The sequence below is a fragment of the Archocentrus centrarchus genome, chromosome 24 (assembly GCF_007364275.1).
Source record: "Archocentrus centrarchus isolate MPI-CPG fArcCen1 chromosome 24, fArcCen1, whole genome shotgun sequence".
NCBI classification, from domain to species: domain Eukaryota; kingdom Metazoa; phylum Chordata; class Actinopteri; order Cichliformes; family Cichlidae; genus Archocentrus; species Archocentrus centrarchus.
In genome coordinates, this window is record NC_044369.1 from 16,105,306 (window position 1) to 16,123,895 (window position 18,590).

Sequence of the window (18,590 nt, forward strand, 5' to 3'; positions counted from 1 at the left end):
CAGGGACAAACATTGGACAAACATTGGGAAAGGCTGGCAGCCTTTGAGATAGTGGGGCGTTGATCTAAGACTGAGGAGCTAAAGTCCACTATCTCCCGTGTGATACGGCAGCCAAGGTCTTGCTGACACAGAACAAACATGGATACCTGAAGACAATGACCTTTGAACCCTCAGCAGGGTCGGTGGAAAAAACAGGAAGCAGGGAAAGTGACTCTAGTGACTTCCTCTCTGCAGGCCAAGAATGAATCAGGTGGAATGATTGTAAGTACACGGGTCATTGTACATAAACACTGCGCGCACACACGCACACACACACACACACACACACACACACACACACACACACACACACACACACACACACACACACACAGTATTCAAGAGTAGGAAGCACAGATGTGGCGTGTGTGCATGTGCCTGCGTGCGTGCTTGTGTGTGCGCGGTGGAGGAAGCGAGAGAGTGAGTCTTCAGATGTAGCGACAGATGGTATTTGATTACAGAGCAGACGGTCGGTGTTGTACAAAGATGCTGTCTCAGCCCAACCTAAGGAGCTGTAGCCTCCGGTTAAGGCGAGCGAGGGGAGGCAGGCGGAGGACGAGAGGGAAAAAGAACACGAGAGGGAGAGAGAGAGAAAAGAATAAAAGCAAGCAAGCAAGAAAGACACAAAAGAAGCAACTCCAAAAATGAGCATCAAAGCAAAAAGAGTGAAAAGCAGTCAGGCAAGAACAAAGGAAGAAAAGGAACAGCAACGGGCAGGCGTGGTGGAGAGTACAACAGAGGTCATGATAAGAAAACGGCAAAATGATGCAGAGAGAATGAACCGTGCCTTTTTAAAATAGTCCTGTGTTCTTCTTAAATGACTCCCAAACTCACCAGCAAACATAAAAAAAAAACAAACAGACAAAATGGAAAATATATGAGGATAGGTCATGCATTTTCTTTAAAAATCATTTTTAGTCAGTGTCTTTGTTTTTTTGTGGGCAATCATTGCTGTTTTTTAAAGAAATGTTTTATTGAAATTAGATTAGCATTATTTTTGGATCAGTAGCACACACACACACACCCACAGGCACACATACACACACACACACCCACAGGCACACATTCACACATGATTTATTGGTTAAACTTGGAAACTGTAAAGATTACACGGTCAGCTGATTACCCCACTGACAGATCATCAACATAAATTATGACACATTTTCATATAAAAAGACCAAAATGTTGCTGGTTCTACCTTCTCGAACTGAAGGTGTCGATGCATCTCGTCTTTATTTCTTTTGGATTTTAAGCCGGTTGGTACAAACATCTGTTTCAACTATTGGGAACTGTCACAGTCATTTCTCAGGAGAAATGTAACAGAGAAAATAACCACAGAGTAATAATGAAAATGGTTTTCATAGGTTCGTCTCTTTGCTCTCTCCTCACACTGATTCCTAAACATTTATAATCCCTTTTTTCCCCTTTACACAGAAATCGTGTAATTATTTCCTACAACCCTTGTGGAGGATTTCTTTTAATCACTTCTAATGAGGAGAATACTTCATTGTGTGTGTATATGCGCCCGTGCTCGATTGTTGCATTTAGCCTGATGAGGCAGCACCTGCAGTTGTCTCTTGAGCCTGTAGAGAAACTATGATGGGAGGACGGAGCTGTGCAGCCAAACTCCTAATTAATGATCACTCAATGAGCAGGGCAGCTCTGATTCACCCAAACAGGACAGAATAAATTACACTGTCATCAGAGATCTACTGGTAACTGAAACAGTTGGTAACTAAGATGGGAAATTTCAAGTGGATACTATTAAATTACAGTACTGACATATATATATGAAGGCAGTGTGTATATATATATATACACACACACACACACACACACACACATAGTTTTTTATTGTAAAATAATGATGTTCTTTTTTTCCCAGTTTCCAATTCTTGTATTGTGTGATTACAGGAATTTTGCTGTATTGAAAATTTTAAAAGCCACCCTGAGGATAATTAGTTCTTACAGGACTGGGCACAAAAACTGTGGAAACCGCTTCACACACCTGTCAGTCTAAATGCAAAGTAACTGATGGTTTGAACTGAAACTTTTTCTGTTTGCCAAACAGAAAAAGTGGCTTTCTCTTTTTTCCCACAAAAAAGCATCAGCTGTTAGAGTATTCAATGGTATTTACAAAAAATTTACAAAATTCAGTTTGTTATAGTGTATCTTTTCAGATAAGTTCAGATATTTTATTGACGCTTTACACACACACACACACACACACACACACACACACACACACACACACACACTGGATCTGTGCATGCGCTTTGTGTACAGCGATTAAAAACAAACCACAAGCCGCTCACGTTTTTCACTCTGTTTCTCATTTTTATTTCAATTTTTTATTCATTTTGCACAAGCTTGCATATATACTGCACATACATTCAGTTCATAGAGGGTGAAGGCACGAAAGGCAATTTGACTACTGGTTGTTTTGGGCTGGGCCAAAGCAATACAAGGGAAAAAATCTCAAGAGAAAATACAAAACTGCTTCAAACTAGTTTCAGCTTTCAAGTCCACCCTCTGCCCCGTCAAATCTTTTTTTTAATAATTTTTTTTCAACCATCCAGTTTCACATAGCTGCCAAGATCTCCATTCATCAATTCTGTCAATTTAAAAAAAATTTTTTTTGTAAATTCGATAAAGAATAAATCTTGTAAGTTGGTTCTACTTATTCAAATGCAGTACAGCCTTCCCTGTTTGAAAAACAAAATAAAACAACATCAAATAAATTAGGATAAATTAAACCAATAAATTACACAAAAACTGCAAGACAAATAGACACCGATAACAGAAAAAAGCAGCCATGTCATGAGTTTTTCTTTTTACAACCTGTGTAACTATTCAGACTGTATTTGAAACATGGCTGTCCCAGTTGGAATTACTGCACTAGAATTGAATAATGATGTCATACAAAAAAAAAAAGCATCAACAAAACATTATTTACATAACATATTGCTAAGTTATACAAAGGCAGTATTTATCACTGTAAGTCCACGTCGTTGATATTTACAATAAAAGAGGAGCAATGTGATAGTAATAAAAAAGGAATTACTACTGAAAGCATCGAGAAACAAAAACCTCTTTCAAACAGGTCAGAAAACAGATCAGAGGAAATTATCGCAACACACACACACACACACACGCGTGCGCACGCGCACACACCAAACACATGTTGCCAACGCTTAATGAGAGTCATTTACATGTCAGGATGGTACTCCCAGGGGTGGGGGAGGGGCCACAGTGTTGAGAATTGTGTCACACACTGGTTCACAGGTTCTCATAATCGGTCTTTTCTCTCACGCAGACACACACACACACACACAGTCATATACAGTGTGCACGCACGCGCACACACACACACACACACACACACACACACACACACACACACACACACACTGCAAAGCATACAGAAATTCCACAAAATTCCAAACTTTCCCCACTTTTTAAACCCAGTAAAAAAGGGTATAAATCGCTTTTTTTTTCTGTCTGCAGTCTTTTTTTTCCTTTAAACTGTGACTGTACAATGTTCCCCATCCACGGATGGCACTAGTCTTCTGATGACAATGAGTTCCTGTTTGTCTCTTGGGTCAAATCTAGAGCTACATTGGCGGAAATCTGCCCTTGTTTTTTTTTTGGGGGGGGGTGAGACGGAGTCCACAGGCTGCCAACGGGCCGCGCTGTGACATCACCATTACCCCACCGCTAGTCTGATGCATTGTTCTTTTTTGGAAAAATTAAAGAAATGAATGCTGGTGCAACTTCGAGGGCACTGCCGATGGGAAACTGTTTCCCGTTAAAGGCATGGCAGAGGGGGGGAAAATAAGCAAAAAAGCAAAAACACTCCTCTGTGGATTTTCAGAAGAGTGGTTATGAGTCCAGTCGGAGAGTGGGTGAAGTCTCTCTTTTTTTTTTTTCCTTTTTCAACCACTCACCCCTCTCAAGCACTCTGAGTGATAATAGAAAAAAAAGAAAATCTGTACAGCTATTCTTTGTTTCATCCTGACAGTATTTACAGCAGCAACAACAATATCTCATACTCTGAAAAGGTATTCCAAGTTTATTATTATTATTATTTTTTTGATCTCCAGAAGACAGCCATTCAGCACAATACAAAAAAAAGGTAAAGAAACTAAAAGGAAAACTGGTCACAAAACCTGCAAAAAACCTACTACTATTGCTCCTAATCTACCAACAACTCATTCAGAATACAGATTTCAACAAAACTGTCACTAAAAATACCCTCAAGATTTCTTTTATGAAACAGTTTCTAACAGTGCCTTTCAAAGAACTTCCACTATATATTTTTCCCATAGATTTATACTTTACAATTATTAAAAAAAGGCTATATATGCATTTCAATAATGTTATCCTAAAAATTAAACAACCCCAGAAAACGAAAACTTGACAAAAATATTTTCACCACGGCATGAAGGTCTTGCTAATCCTTTTTTCTTTCTTTTTTTTTTTTTTTTTTTTTTTTTTTGCACATAAGTCTTCATTATCCTGAATTAATCTTTTTAGATGCAGGAACTCTTTAAGTTTAGGGTGGAGTTGCAGGAAAGGGGGAGGGCGTGGTACGATAATAATCTTTGCATCAGATAAAAGTGTCCTTTCCTTTCTTTATCCTTTGTCTGTGGTGCTTTAGAGCCCTTGGCTGGTGCTTTGAGACTCTGAGACTTGCAGGGCCTGGCCCATCCTTCAGTGAGAAATGTGTCCCGCTCGCTCTCTCAGGGCTCCAGATCTTAAGAAGGAGAACACTGTCCGGGGAGGAAAAGGGGGACATAATGAAGGGAGTAGCTCTCTGTCTTTCTCTGCCTTCTTTTGTCAGGCCTTTTGTCTTGCTTAGACAAGTCAGCAGGTTAAGCAACCTGCCCCTTTTGATCTTTTGTGCCACACACACAGACACGCTATAAGCTAATGTCGCAAGGTGAGATCACCAGCTAGCTCGCACGCACCAAACAAAATGTGAAAGTTCACTCAATGCTTCAAACTTACCTCCTCGACAAAAAGAGCAGCTAATACTTACTAACTGCTTCGTAAAATCTTAATAGCCTGAGAGGATGGGTGAAAGTACAAACAAAAACAAAACAGTACATATACAAGTTCAGCTCAAGTGAAAAAATTTTGGGATTAGAACCTCAGGTAAAAGTGAAAGGAATGCCGTTTAACGAACTGGGCACAGTGGCTTGAACAGAATCACACTTTGGGTCTTAAAAGCTGCCGTGTGGGATGGCAGGGCAGAGCAGAGGGCTTCAGGTGCATGTTGCTCCTTGCTCTGCGCCTTTGTCCCTGGTCTTTGTAGTGCTGAGAGCTTCTCCGTCTACCCCTGGGGGAGAGTGCTCACCTCTAACCTCATATTGTTGCACTGAGAAAGAAGCTAAATCACTCAGCAGCAGGTGAACATAGAGGGAAGGAGCATTGCCAGTGTGTGTGTGTGTGTGTGTGTGTGTGTGTGTGTGTGTGTGTGTGTGTGTATGTTATTGTTATCGGGGTAAGTTCTACTTGAAGCAGAATTAATGATAGATTCTTTTTTTCTCCCCTCTGCGTGACGTTTCTATTCACGTCTGTTCGGTTACCTATGTTTTCAGCAAAACTGTACTTCAGGTTTTGATATATTCAAGTATCAACTGTTATTAAAGTAACTTCATAATGCCATTTACACCATATATGGGCTAACCACAATAAGAGCCAGCAGTGTAAATATGTTAACTTCTTTCACATGAGCTGTTTAGTGCTATAAAAATCCAAAAAACAAAACAAAAAAAACCTTGCAGTTATTATGTATGCTTACTAATTGTGAATGTCGACATAGAAAAATATTGTGTTAATAGATGAACAAGTGCTCTTTAAGGGGGAGCAGTTTAGTTGTCAAAGGTGGAACGGCTATGAAAAAAATGTAGCCTGTTATAGAACAGCTATAATAAAACAAACAAAAAAAAAAACGCACTTCTTCCAAATACTTCTTATTTACTTCATATTTTTTTTAGCCTTTCTTTGTTGGTTATTTTTAGCATCATTACTGGACCGGTCTTGTGCAGGATGAGCTTGTCACTACACACTGCAGGTGAATAGAGAAGCCCACTCTAATCTCCCTGGAATAAAATCCAAATCCAACAAAGCTGCCCCAGTAACCAAACAGCAAAACAAACAAAACAAAACCAAAGTCCACTTCAGTGATGAACAAACTAAAAGAAGTGAGGAAAGGAGGAGGATGGGAAATGAGGGTGGGAGTGGTGCGGAGGGGATACTTCAGAATCTAAAATCTTTTGGAATAATATTAATAGCAATAATTTATTTCTTTCAGCAATGGCATCAAGGGACAAACAAATCTTGAAGTGCCAATCTTCAGCAAGCAGTAGTGACAAATAATCATAAACAACAGCAATAAGAATAATAATCAAAATAATAATGTACACCCAATAAACACAATGCCCCCATTTGCAGGGAAAACACACTTCAAAAAAAAAAAAAAAAAAAAAAATGGTAGAGCTCAGTAGCTATTTGAAACCGGTCCAAGTCTCATAGACCAGTACCAAAAGTCCAGTTTTAGTCCAGTCAACAACCTCACTAGGCCTTGCTTTTGTGTGCATGTGTGCATGTGACTGTCCTGTGAGGAACATCTTCAATAGCACAGTCTATTAGGCACCCACTTTGCACTTGGGAGGTGGAGGGGGGGCAGTTCACATGGATACCCCCCAGGACTGGAGGGGCCTCCGTGGGTGCCACAAGTCAAGTCTTCAGGGAACTCAGCCTATGTTCTTAGCAGTGTAAATGGGAACTCTTTCCACACACGGGGGGCGCTGTTAGTGTTGATCACAGAACAGGCCAAACAGAGTGTTCACACGGTCCAGAAAATAAAAACACCCAATAAGATCAGAGCCTCTTCAATTCAGAATCATAGAAAAACAAAACATGTAATAACCAGCATAATATAAGAACAACAACACAATAGCTAGGTCATTTAGGAACTGCCACAGGGGCTTTAGATTGGGAATGCTACTCCATAACTTTCATACATTCAAAAAAATAATTAAAAAAAAGGAAATCAAAAGTAAAGTTGGAGAAAAGGAAAAACAAAACAAAACAAATGATAATATAATTTTGAAATTCTATGAAATCAGAAAAACAAAGAAAGCGCAAAGCGGTGAGCAAGGAGGAAGAGGAGGAGGTGAAATTTACTCATGTAGAAGCTCTTGGAGACAGTTTGGGGACTTAAAGATCTCCGGGACCTCGCTGTCCAGTTTGCAGATGACCTTGTAGATGGCCTTCTTCCAGGACGGGTCCACGTCTTTGCCGGCCACGATGGCATTGAAGAACTCTCTCAGTGTGATCTCTGCCACCTCCAGGAAACGATCGGGGACCTTCATGAACACAGAGAGGAAGGAATGGGTAATTATGTGGACAGATGTGATGAGTAAACAGGCAGTGTTGTGTCGTCCTTCACTTTGTTTTGCATGTGAAACACAGTTGTGAAGGATGTCCTTAGGTATTTTAAGTCTCACTGCAAAACTTCCTCTTAATTGCATCCTTCATATTACTGAACATAAACACACCATTTTAGCGGTTTGATTTTATGGCACTTAGTTGTAATGCAAACCTAAAAGTGTTTCAGCCACTGAATACCGTGGAAAATAGGAACGAAACTTGACTGACTGCCAAAACCCAAACCCACTTTCCCAAACAGCCACTGTTTTCTCCCCAGTTGTACAACGTGTTCATATTTTCACAGTGGATGTAAAACCGTAAATCTCCTGCCTCTTGAGTCACTACTTCCTTAAACACCAGTCGAGGTGTTGGCCTGAGAAAAGTCACTTCTTGTGAATTCTCAGGTTTCTCACACCTCCCACTTCCCTCCCAGCAACATGGCGGGCGTGACATGTTTATGAGTCCCACTGTAAATCTGCGACCAGACAAGAGAGTAGAGCTGACTGAAGAGCGACAGAGAGGTGCTGGCGAAAGAGGAAGTACTAAATGCTTTGGGAACGGGGAGACACGCTGCCTCTTTAGTGTCCCTGACAGCACCGCTCACCGACACCATGGAGATGATTAGTCTGGCAAAGATCTGTGACACCTTCCCCCAAGCCAACACTCTGTCACACACAGACACACACACACACACACACACACACACACGCTTATGCTGGTGTGAGCACACACACCAGTGGACACACCTCCTTGTGCCAAGGAGATGACACATCCTGTACGGTGACAGAGCTCTACATAATGCTCGCTGCACACACACACACACACACACACACACACACACACACACACACACACACGCACACACTAGGTACCCTGGTGTATTTGGCTGAGTCTCTTTCCTCGACTCAAAGCTCCAGGGCGACGCAGCCTTCAGGGGTCACCTGCTTGGATAATGCTGACTGTCTCCCTGCCCGCCTCCCTCGTTGCTCTCACACACAAACACATATTGTCTCACACACATACAGCAGCAGCCTGCCCAAATGCCTGACAGTGCGCACTCCGCTCCTCTCCTCCAGTGTCCTGCAGATACTCATCAGGAGTGTCAGGACACAGCAAGGTTAGTGGCCACTGGAACACACACACACACACACACACACACACACACACACACACACACACACACACACACACACACACACACTGATGGACAAGTACCTACACACACCGACAGGCCTCTTCAACCACACATACAGACACACTTAAACACACATGGGACAGCCACCAATCCCCCCTCGGGGTGATGAATGGAGGCTAAGATACCTGTGTTTCTGGTGTGTGTATGTCCACTGCTCGAGTGAAAAGGTGAGTCGTGAATAAGGCGCTTGTGTACTATGTGTCTGTGTGTTTGACAGAGAGAAGAGAGAAAAAAACGAAAGATAACCCAATTCCCCAAATATTGAATTCCCGTCTGGAGGGATAGAAGTCGATATAATTCATTGTTTGGGCTCAATGTTGTTCACGGAATACTGGCACAATGACCCCGCTCTGAGGCCAGCTACAGTAAGTGTGTGTGCCCGCATGCGCACACTTTTCCCGCAAGACCTCGCTAACGGGCAGCGTAGCACCCTGGTGCTAGATGCAGGGAGTGCCGCATTACTAAGAATATTCCTGCATGGAATTTCTCCTGACGTTTTGACTATAAAAGGACAGCAAAATGCTGACTGCAAGGAGAAAGCAATGTCAAGGAGAAAAGGGTATTGGTATTTCAGATCCTCTTGACTGAGAGAGAGTGAGAATGGGAGGGAGGGAGAGATGGCGAGAGAAGGAGGGGCTGAGAAGAGTCTAAGGAGAGAGAGCGGAGCAACAGAACAAGGGAGTTATTCCTGTCCCACAAGCCTTTGTTTTGCGAGTGCATGTGAGTTGTGTATGTGAGTGAGTTGCCTCCTGACCAGCAGTGAGCCTAAACTGTTTGCACCCCCCTCCCTTGTCCCATTCTACCCACCCCGCCTCGCTGCCCCCTCCTCATCTTTCTCTGTCTCTCTAGGGTCAGCTGTTGGGCCTTTGTTCCAGAGGCATTGTGGGGGATTATCCAGTGTGGCCGTTCATTCGCTCGGCTGTCCGGTAAATGGGGCCAATCGTGTGGCTCACAATCCTTCATACATATTTCATAGGGCTTTTTAACAACTTCTCAGCAGAGCCCAAAATTAAAGGGACAGATGTACAAAGAGAGAGGGAGGCCAGAGGGAAGGATGGAGAGAAATGGCGAAATGGTAGCGAGGGAGGGATGTGGAGTCGCACGCGTGTGTGAGGAGTGACGTCTGGAAAAGGCAAACAAGGTGACTGAGAGTGCATCTACGCTAAGCAGGCTAAATATGAAAATGCACCTTTTTTCTTTGACTTTTGGTCCATTTTCCAAAGTGCAAAAAAGCCTAAACGTGCTGCCTTTAGTGTGGACAAGGAAAACAAGGACGGGAAAACTTTCTGGTCTTGCTCATTTTGAATTTCAGCTGACAAAGCCGTGTGGCAGACAGTGGCAAGGGATTCAAAGAACAAACAATAAAAAAAAACCTTTCATGAAAATGGATATTACTCCTGCTCTCACCCTGTGTAACACAAGATGAAAAGAGGAAGACGGAGTAGGAAAAGGGGTGGAAAGAATCGGCAAAGATGATAAAGCTGCAAGTCCGTGACATTTACATAGTGGTTGGTGTTGGGTGCCTTCTAATCAAGGAGAAAGGCAGGGTGGAAGAAAAAGGAAAGTAGGGTTGATAGCAGTAAGGCGGTAAATCAGTCTTTTTCACTGGCTGCCCCCTCTCCCCCACAACTCTCTCCCCATTCTGTCCATCTCTCTCTCTCGTGACAGGTTGCTTTGAGACAGGAGGATAAGCTCTTTTTCAGAGAGAGGGAATCGGATTTCCTGCTTTTTGATGAGATAATAAAATATGACGGAGGACAATAGGAGCCTGTGGATGGCTTGCTGGGAGCTATTCACTCCAGCAGCAGCCCTCGTCTTAAGACTGCTTAGACAAACGTTTAAAAAGGTAGCCAGAGGCCCAAGCCCTCAAATAAAGGCTACTGTTACACACTCTGTGTGCAAGTGCGCGCGCATGTGTGTGTGTCTGTGTCTTTGCATGTGTTTCGGTAAAGCCTGAGAAATCTCTTCTCTCTCGGTGACTCAGGGTTGCCTGTTTGTTTGACCAACGTGTTTCTCCCCTTTGCTTTTGGGAACTGTCAGGAGATGTATTGCACCTTCTATTTGCACAGTGTTAGCCAAACAAGACAAGACCCTGGAAGATAAGGCTCCATGCCTGTGTGTGTGTAAGTGTGAGTGTGTGCCCTAGCAAGCTTTTGCCTTGAAGGATGAAATGCAGGGACACAACATAAGCCCCCGCTGCAAGCCAGGTTAATTCCTAACCCCAACTCAGCCTGGGAATACCAACACTTCTCATGCTTTTTTGGTCACTGCGTTTGTGTTTATTAGACATGGAATTTATAGATTTAAAGTAACACACTAAATGCCACAGATGGAGTCATCTGACTCTGATGTGTACTAAATATTTTTGAGTTGCCTGTATTTTAAGTATTCTAATGTTTGCAGTAAGGCATTTCAAAACAAGAGTTCAAACTTACACTGAGTGAGCTTGTGACATTTGAGTGAGTCAAGCCAGAGTTTTGTGAAACTCGAACATACGCTCACACATAGGCCCCTGCGCCTCACATATCTGCTCCAATCAATAATCTACAAAGGCCTCGATAAGCCCTTGGTCCACACTGTCATTTTGGGCAAACACAACCCATGTCCCCTCTCTTCCTACCCCTCTCCACGCTTGCCCCCAGCCCCCTCTCCCTCTGATAAGACTGTGCCATGGCTGAAGAATCCAACTGAACAGGAAGAGAAAGGGCAAAGTCACAGAAGATCCTTAGTTAAAATGTTTCTCACTGAAGTTCCTTCATTTTCACAACCTATTCCAAAATTCAATAAAATTTTTGACATCTAAATTTGTGAGGTTTGAGCCAGTGTTTGTAGGAGACTGCTGGGACGGGAAACGGGCCTCAAAGCTGAGCAAACATCAGCCACCCTCACTCCACTGATAGCCTTGAGAACAGGGAGCCTTGAGGGGCTGTCGTGTATACATATACGTGTGTGTATATCTTGCAGTCTGGTGTGTCTATGTCTATGTGAACATGAGCATTAGCGTCACAAGGGCTCTTCGCAAGGTGCACCTCTGCTGGGGAGTCAAGGACAGGGTCAAAGACACTGACGAAGTCGCTCTCCTATCCCATCTCCACCTTTTCCTAACTGAAGCTTCCACCCATAGATGGAGGCTGAGAATTCATAACATATCAGGGTCTCTTCTAATATTTCTTTCCTCTCCTCTTGCTGCCCCCTCTCTTCAGTTTCTAGAAATTGTGAATTGTTTGAAGGCTGTAACAGACACAACACAGTGTGTACAAAGGATAACTGCTAACAGCGGGGGAGCCCTGAAATCATAGTTCGTGCCTTGTCTAGAGACTTAAAAATTCATTGACTCAGCTTGCACGGCTGAGAGAAGCCAATCTAAATGAGGGGGGGGGGGGGGGGGGGGGGGGGGGGGGGGGGGGGGTCATGGAGTGCTGTAACAGGGCCTCCTGAGGTCAGGAAGTCAGCTCAGCTTTGAGAGACTGAGAGCACAGGAGGCAGAAGGGAAAGAAAGGAGCAAGGGAGTCTGGAAGATAGGAACAGGACATCTGGAGAGGAGGGGAAGAGGGGGAGGGAGGGAGAGGAAGAATAGAAGGGTAGGAGGAAGGAGGGTGTTGGGTGGGTGGGCAAACAATAAAGGATGGAGAGCAAGGAGGTGCAGCGAAGGAGGGAGGATAGAAGATGGATGGATAGAAGTAGATGGAATGGAAGGGCAAGTGAAGGAGCAAGATGGCAGGAGACGAAAGAAAAATAATAAACTGCAGATTGGATTGAAGGAGGGAGCGTCTGGCATCAGTGAGTGTGTGTGTGTGTGTGTGTGTGTGTAAGATATTGGGGGGTGCTTTGACACATCTGCAGCTCTGATGCACGCCCTGGTCATTTTGGCATGCGTCCCTTTGCCACGCTTCATTAGTCTCTCTCTCTCACACATGCACACGTGTACACACACACACACACACACACACACACACACACACACACACACACACACACACACACACACAGAGGGAGACCAAAATGGTCCAGAAATAATGACATAATCAGCAGCTGTGCCACAGAGCAGGCTGCCCCTCACAAGGTGACCAGGGACAGAAGGAGGAGCGAAAGAAGGAGGGAGCAGAGGGGAGAAGAAGAGAGGAAGAGGAGGATGAGGTGGGTGTACTGTTGGAAAAAGCAAGCTAGCACAACAAGATGGTGTGTGTGTGTGTGTGTGTGTGTGTGTGTGTGTTTGAATGTGAGTGAGCAGGTGAAAAAGGAGCAAGGGGATCATGTAGTTCTTTAAGTGATTCCTTGCTACCCCCTTTGCCCCAGGCTCTACACACAGCTCTGGTCATTTAATCAGAACACAGAATAAATCTCTAAATCACACATATGCACACACACACACACACACACACACACACACACACCACACACACACACACACACACACACACAGCCTTCAGAGTGAAGAAAAGACCTGTCAGGGTGTGTCAAACGGGGGTCCTTAATAGCCCCAAGCTATTCAGTGAGAAGCAGATGATCACACACTCTATTCTTTTCTTTCTCTAAATCTTCTCTGTAAGAAAATTAAAAAGTCATGAGACAAGTTTGAAGCGACACTCTATAAGATCCATTTTGTAGATGCATTTGCTCCTGCCAGCAGATACCACCTGGGTACAGTGAGCAAGTATCACTTTGAAAAATTAGCACCAAAAAAACCCCAACAAATTTCTTCTCATCCTTTTGGTGGTATCTTAATAGCTTGTTATAAGCGGTGCTTCCTCAGTAGAAAGCAGAATGAAATTGAGGGATTGAAAGACTGGATTATCCAACAGAAGAGTAAAGGTGTCGCTTTCAGGTGTTCCAGAGTGTAATATCCCAAATTCTCAGGGAAACATCTGGAAAACGGAGGTATAACATCTTTCAATCTTGCTAAGCTCCATATCTCAGACTGAATCTACCATCCATCTGTGAGTCAGTCCATGTTTACAATAAATATGGCTGCACAGCACAAGACATTTCCCACCCTCAGCTCACAATCCCTGCCTTAACTTTAAGGCTTTTCCTCATCTCTGTGAAAAGCAAAAAGGCAAACATATGCATGAATATGTCTGTGCAAGAAGAGCGGATTATTTTACTTACTGCTGCTGTGCGTGACACATTGCTCTGGAGATGTAATGTACATGCGGAGAAGGGAGATTTTCATAGGCAGGAAAGAAAACCAAAGTAGATACGGTAGATAAGGTTGGGGGGAGAAGAGGGTGCTGTTGTGCTGTTGACATAAACCCACTGGCAAATTGCACTGGTTGTATTTTTGGCAGGTCTGAACCTAAATCTATACCGCCAGCTTCTCATCTCTCGTGTTCCATCTTCTACCTCTTTTTTGTCTTCAATCGGTTTTCAAAGAGAACCCTAGAGCCGTTTCAGTAGAAGCACTACACCTGTGTGAAAGTGTGTGTTTTTTGGTACTTATGTATGTTATACTTGTTTGCATCACTGTGCATCCAGTACAATGGCTCTGACCTTTTCACCTCAAATTCCCTCAGGTCAAACCCGGTCAATGCCACACCTCTGGCCCACCGACACACACACAAACACATCGGGCTGTATGTGGTGAAGGAACCACAAAAAAAAAAAAAAAAAAAAAAGGGGGCCAGGAATGAAGGAGTGCAAGACAGGGAGGGGATAAGCAGCAGCAGCAGCAGCAGGAGGAGGAGAAAACAGACATTAGCCTCTCTGGGTGGAGAACAAATGGAGCCCCGAGAGGGACGTGAAGAGGAGGAATGAGGGAGAGAGGGGGGAAGGAGAGGTGAAGCACACAATGCTACGGGGCACGGCGGTTGGACAGACAGCATCTGCTCTCAGCTCTCTGTGGCTCTGGTAATGGATGGAGAGTTTGAGAGACACTGAGAGCACGGGACAGAGGGAGATGGAAAGACAGTGGGAGGAGAAGTTGGAAAAAGGAAGAAGAGGATGCAATAAGGGAATATGCAGAGGACTTAGTGAGAAAGTCAGGCTATAGAAAGTTTTCTGCCTCTTTGCTTGAAGAAACAAATATGGTCAATCTCCATGGAAGGACGTTATCAATTCAAATAGAGAGATGACAGACGGATAGACAGACAAAAGAGGAAGAGAGACAAAAGGAGTGAAACATCTTTGCAATAGGAGAAAGAGCAGCTGATAAGGGAGGACACATGATACCTGGGTGTGTGTATGCAGACGAGGGCTTCTCACCACCTTTGCTGGTACCTCCCTCTCGCATAGAGATCATAGGGACTTCCTCTTTAAACACCCAGGTGTGTGTATGTATGTTTTTGTGTGTGTGTGTATGTGCGTGTGTGCGTCCTCTGTGGGAGGAGTGGTCACTGACAGAGAAAACTTGGCCTAGTCTGCCTTATGGAAATCTGAGAGTTTCCCAGAGCCATCATAAAACTGCCTCTTTATGAGACCCTCATACTCTCTCTCCCCCCTCTGTCTCTAACCCATTACCAGGTCACACACATTCCTGTCTTATGAAAGATGATGTGTGTTGTCATTGGAGGTTCAAAGACGGGCAGAGGGGCTGCAGAGTAAAAAGAAAAGGATACTAAGTGAGAATTTTCACTTGAGTCCTCACATGAAAGCGCTGCTCGCTCAAAGTCAAGGCTTTGGGAGGCCGGGCGTGTTTCGGAAGACTTTGATGGCGATGGACAGAGCGAACGAGAAGCGGAGAAGAAAGAGAAGAAGAGAGGGGAGGGGGGGGGGGGGGGGCATTGAGAAAAGAGGAAAGTAGAGCTGGGGTCTAGGTAATTAACGGCAAGCTCTTTAATTACTGCTGGTGTTCATTGTGCCAGAAGGAATGTGACAATTATGCCATTAAAACTTCCTAATGGGGGGAAAAAGCGAGTGGGGTGGGGGGGTGGGGGAGATAACGGAAGACATGCAAAAAAGAAGGATGAAAGAATGAAAAGAGGGAGGGAACAGAAGGAAGAGAGAACGACGAGAGGGAATGAGGGAGGAGGGATATGAAAGGAAAAGGGGAAACAATCGCGACAAAAGAGAAGCTGGGAGGGAGATGGGGAGCGTTTTAGGCCAGCACAGTGACAGAGCAGATTAGCATCAAACAAGAAAGGCCACAGACGTGTGTGTGTGTGTGTGTGTGTGTGTGTGTGTGTGTGTGTGTGTGTGTGTGTGTGTGTGTGTGTGTGTTAATGTGTGTGTGCGATCACTGAAACAGAGGACATATTCATTCCAAAGACGCCACCAAGGTGGATGGAACTTTGATGATGCAGAATCTGGCAAAGGGAAAATTCAGTGTGTGTGTGTGTGTGTGTGTGTGCGCTTGCTGAATCTGCGTAGGCTCCTGTTTCAAGTGGTGGTGCAGGCAGGTAGGGGAGGAAGAGGAGGAGGAGGTGGAGGAGAAAGGGGAGAGATCCACAGAAAAGGGCCTTGGGGGCATCCTGATACACATCCAGTACATTTCCATCTCCACATTACCTCTATGACTCACACACACACACACACACACACACACACACACACACACACACACACACACACACACACACACTTAGACTCATACACTCACACATGCGTGCACATAAGACGGAAAAAAACATAACAAATGTGGCCGCGCACATATGTAACACACACAAACACATCATTCCCACACAAACATCAAAAAGCAAAAAACACACAACCCACGCACCCGCACTCAGACACACACACACACACACACATGCGCGCGCGCACACACACACACACACGTGCACACACACATGTGCACACACACACACACACACAGACACACACACACACACACATTAATAACACCCACACATGCGCACCGAAAGCCACACACTAACACTCTTGCACGCAGAGTCTTCATGCTCACCAAGGCGGTTGGTTTGTCAGGGGGGTTAAAATTTGCATGGCTGGGCAAATTTTCCTTGTGTTAAACTCTAATCAGCTCCTGTATCTCTCAGACACCTGCCCAGCAAAAAAAAAACCTTAATATGCAAAACACCTTCCCACCCTCCTCCACCGCTGCAGCTCCTCGGCCAACAGAAGACTTATTCACCTGGCCTCGCTCACTCTTTTCCTCTCTGTCTGTCTTCTTGCAAATTTTTACATTTATGTATGCAAATAGGCTGTTCCCCTTAAGCCTGTTTCAACAGTAACTTCCTGGTGCCAGGAGAAGAATGATAGTCTTGTCTAAAGGTGCCTCATCTAATTTATGCTTCAGAAACAAGGGGTTTTGTCAGAGGGGCATGTGAGCGCTGTTTGGGCAAGTACGGGATATTCACTGGATGTTGCGTGCATAGCCTTTTAGGATTTGCAAACTCTCATCATAGAGATGATGTGAGTCACGCAAACCTATCCAAGAATGTCATTTCATCTGTTTTACAGTGAATTGCAGTGCAGTTTGTAGTGTAAACTGTGTGTGTAAACCTGGTTTATACTTGTTCTGCAATACTGGCTTCACATAGTGACATTTTAAAAATGTTCCTAAATAAAAGTCAAACCCACATGGAATTTAAAGTCTCTCTTCAGCCAAGAATTACTAGTTAAGCCATTAATAGTATTAATGTGCAGCCTCCAGTGCACATGTATTGACAATCAGCATATGTGCGCCTAAAGTTTGGTACATGGACATATTGAGTCACTGTGCTAAACTTTTAAAAATAAAACTCATGAATATAATTAGAGATCAAGAAGATTGAAAAAAAAAAAAGTATAATTAACATAAATAATTCTGCATAGAGCATTTTTGGCATGTTTTAAAAGATGTCTAGAAGAGGTCTTAACACAAAAAACAGCAAGTTTCTGGAGTGGGGTGTTTTTTTGGTAGCTCATTTCCCAAAAGGGACTTCCATTTCCTGTCAGGGGTGTCAGGTGATTGCTCATAAGAAGAGCATAATTTGATATGAAAGCTGAAACAGTCCTATGGAAAGCATAGATTTCGGAGGGGAAACCATTAATGATCAGAACAAACAAAAAACATATAAAATAAAATCCTTTAACAGTATTGTCCTTACACATTGTCGGAGCAAGGATGTAGGTAAAGGACCACTGCACTGATCTCGAGCGGTTGAATAGAAGGACTATTTTTTTTCTGTTTTGCTCTGATGGCCTTTTGCCATATTAAAACCTCATATATATATACAAGTGCCTGCCACAGTCTTTCAAAGCCTCCCTTAAGAGGGTTGAAGATGGATGCGGGGAACTGTATGTGAGTGTGTGCGTCTGTGTGTGTGTGTGTGTGTGTGTGTGTGTGTGTGTGAGTGTGTGTGTGTGTGTGTGTGTGTGCGCGCGTGTGTGTGTGTGTTTGGGTGGACACAGAAGAGCCCCAGTGGACAAATAATGACAGAGAGAGATAGACGGAAACACAGAGAAAGAGAGTGAGGCACTTTAAATGTGAGCGCTTGCAAAACTCCCACTGCTCGCAAGGGCACTTCGCTCCTGCACGTCATCTCTCTTTCCCCCATCTCTCCTTCTACCCTTCTTTCTCCCCTTTCCATTCCCCCCAATTCCCTTTTTCCCTCCCTCCCTTCATCGCTTTCTCCTTTGTCTCCAAGCTCTCACCCTCTATCCCCTATCTATCCATCTCCCTCTTCCCCCTTACCCCCCTCTCCCCCTCTTTCTCTCCCCTTCCTCTCACTAAAACAGTAGGACGCTTAACCTTGATAACAGTGAGATTTTTCCCCCCTGAAAGTGACACACACACACACACACACACATACACACATACACACACACACACACACTGGAGAAGTGCTTTGCCAGCATGCCAGGCCGGTCCAAGGGACGGCTGTACCCTTCGAGGTGAACAGGACACTGGGAAATGCAGCAACAACAAAACCCTCACATACACAGACTCGGTCTTTCTATAACAAATACGCACACGTGAGCGCGTGCATGCACACAAACACACACAAATCCAACTCACTTCAGGTCCATCTTAACACAA

The 18,590-nt window shown here is 44.1% G+C and overlaps 1 protein-coding gene across 3 annotated transcripts in view; it reads right to left on the reverse strand.

The window, feature by feature from the left end:
- Positions 1 to 3,688: 3,688 nt before the first annotated feature.
- Positions 3,689 to 18,590, reverse strand: part of prox1a (prospero homeobox 1a) — a 30,341-nt gene continuing 15,439 nt past the window's right edge. For all 3 annotated transcript variants that reach the window (XM_030721250.1, XM_030721248.1, XM_030721249.1), the window contains one exon: positions 3,689 to 7,415. In XM_030721250.1, the coding sequence (XP_030577110.1) occupies positions 7,230 to 7,415 (186 nt within the window). In that variant the 3' untranslated portion in view covers positions 3,689 to 7,229. The remainder of the gene's footprint in view (positions 7,416 to 18,590) is intronic.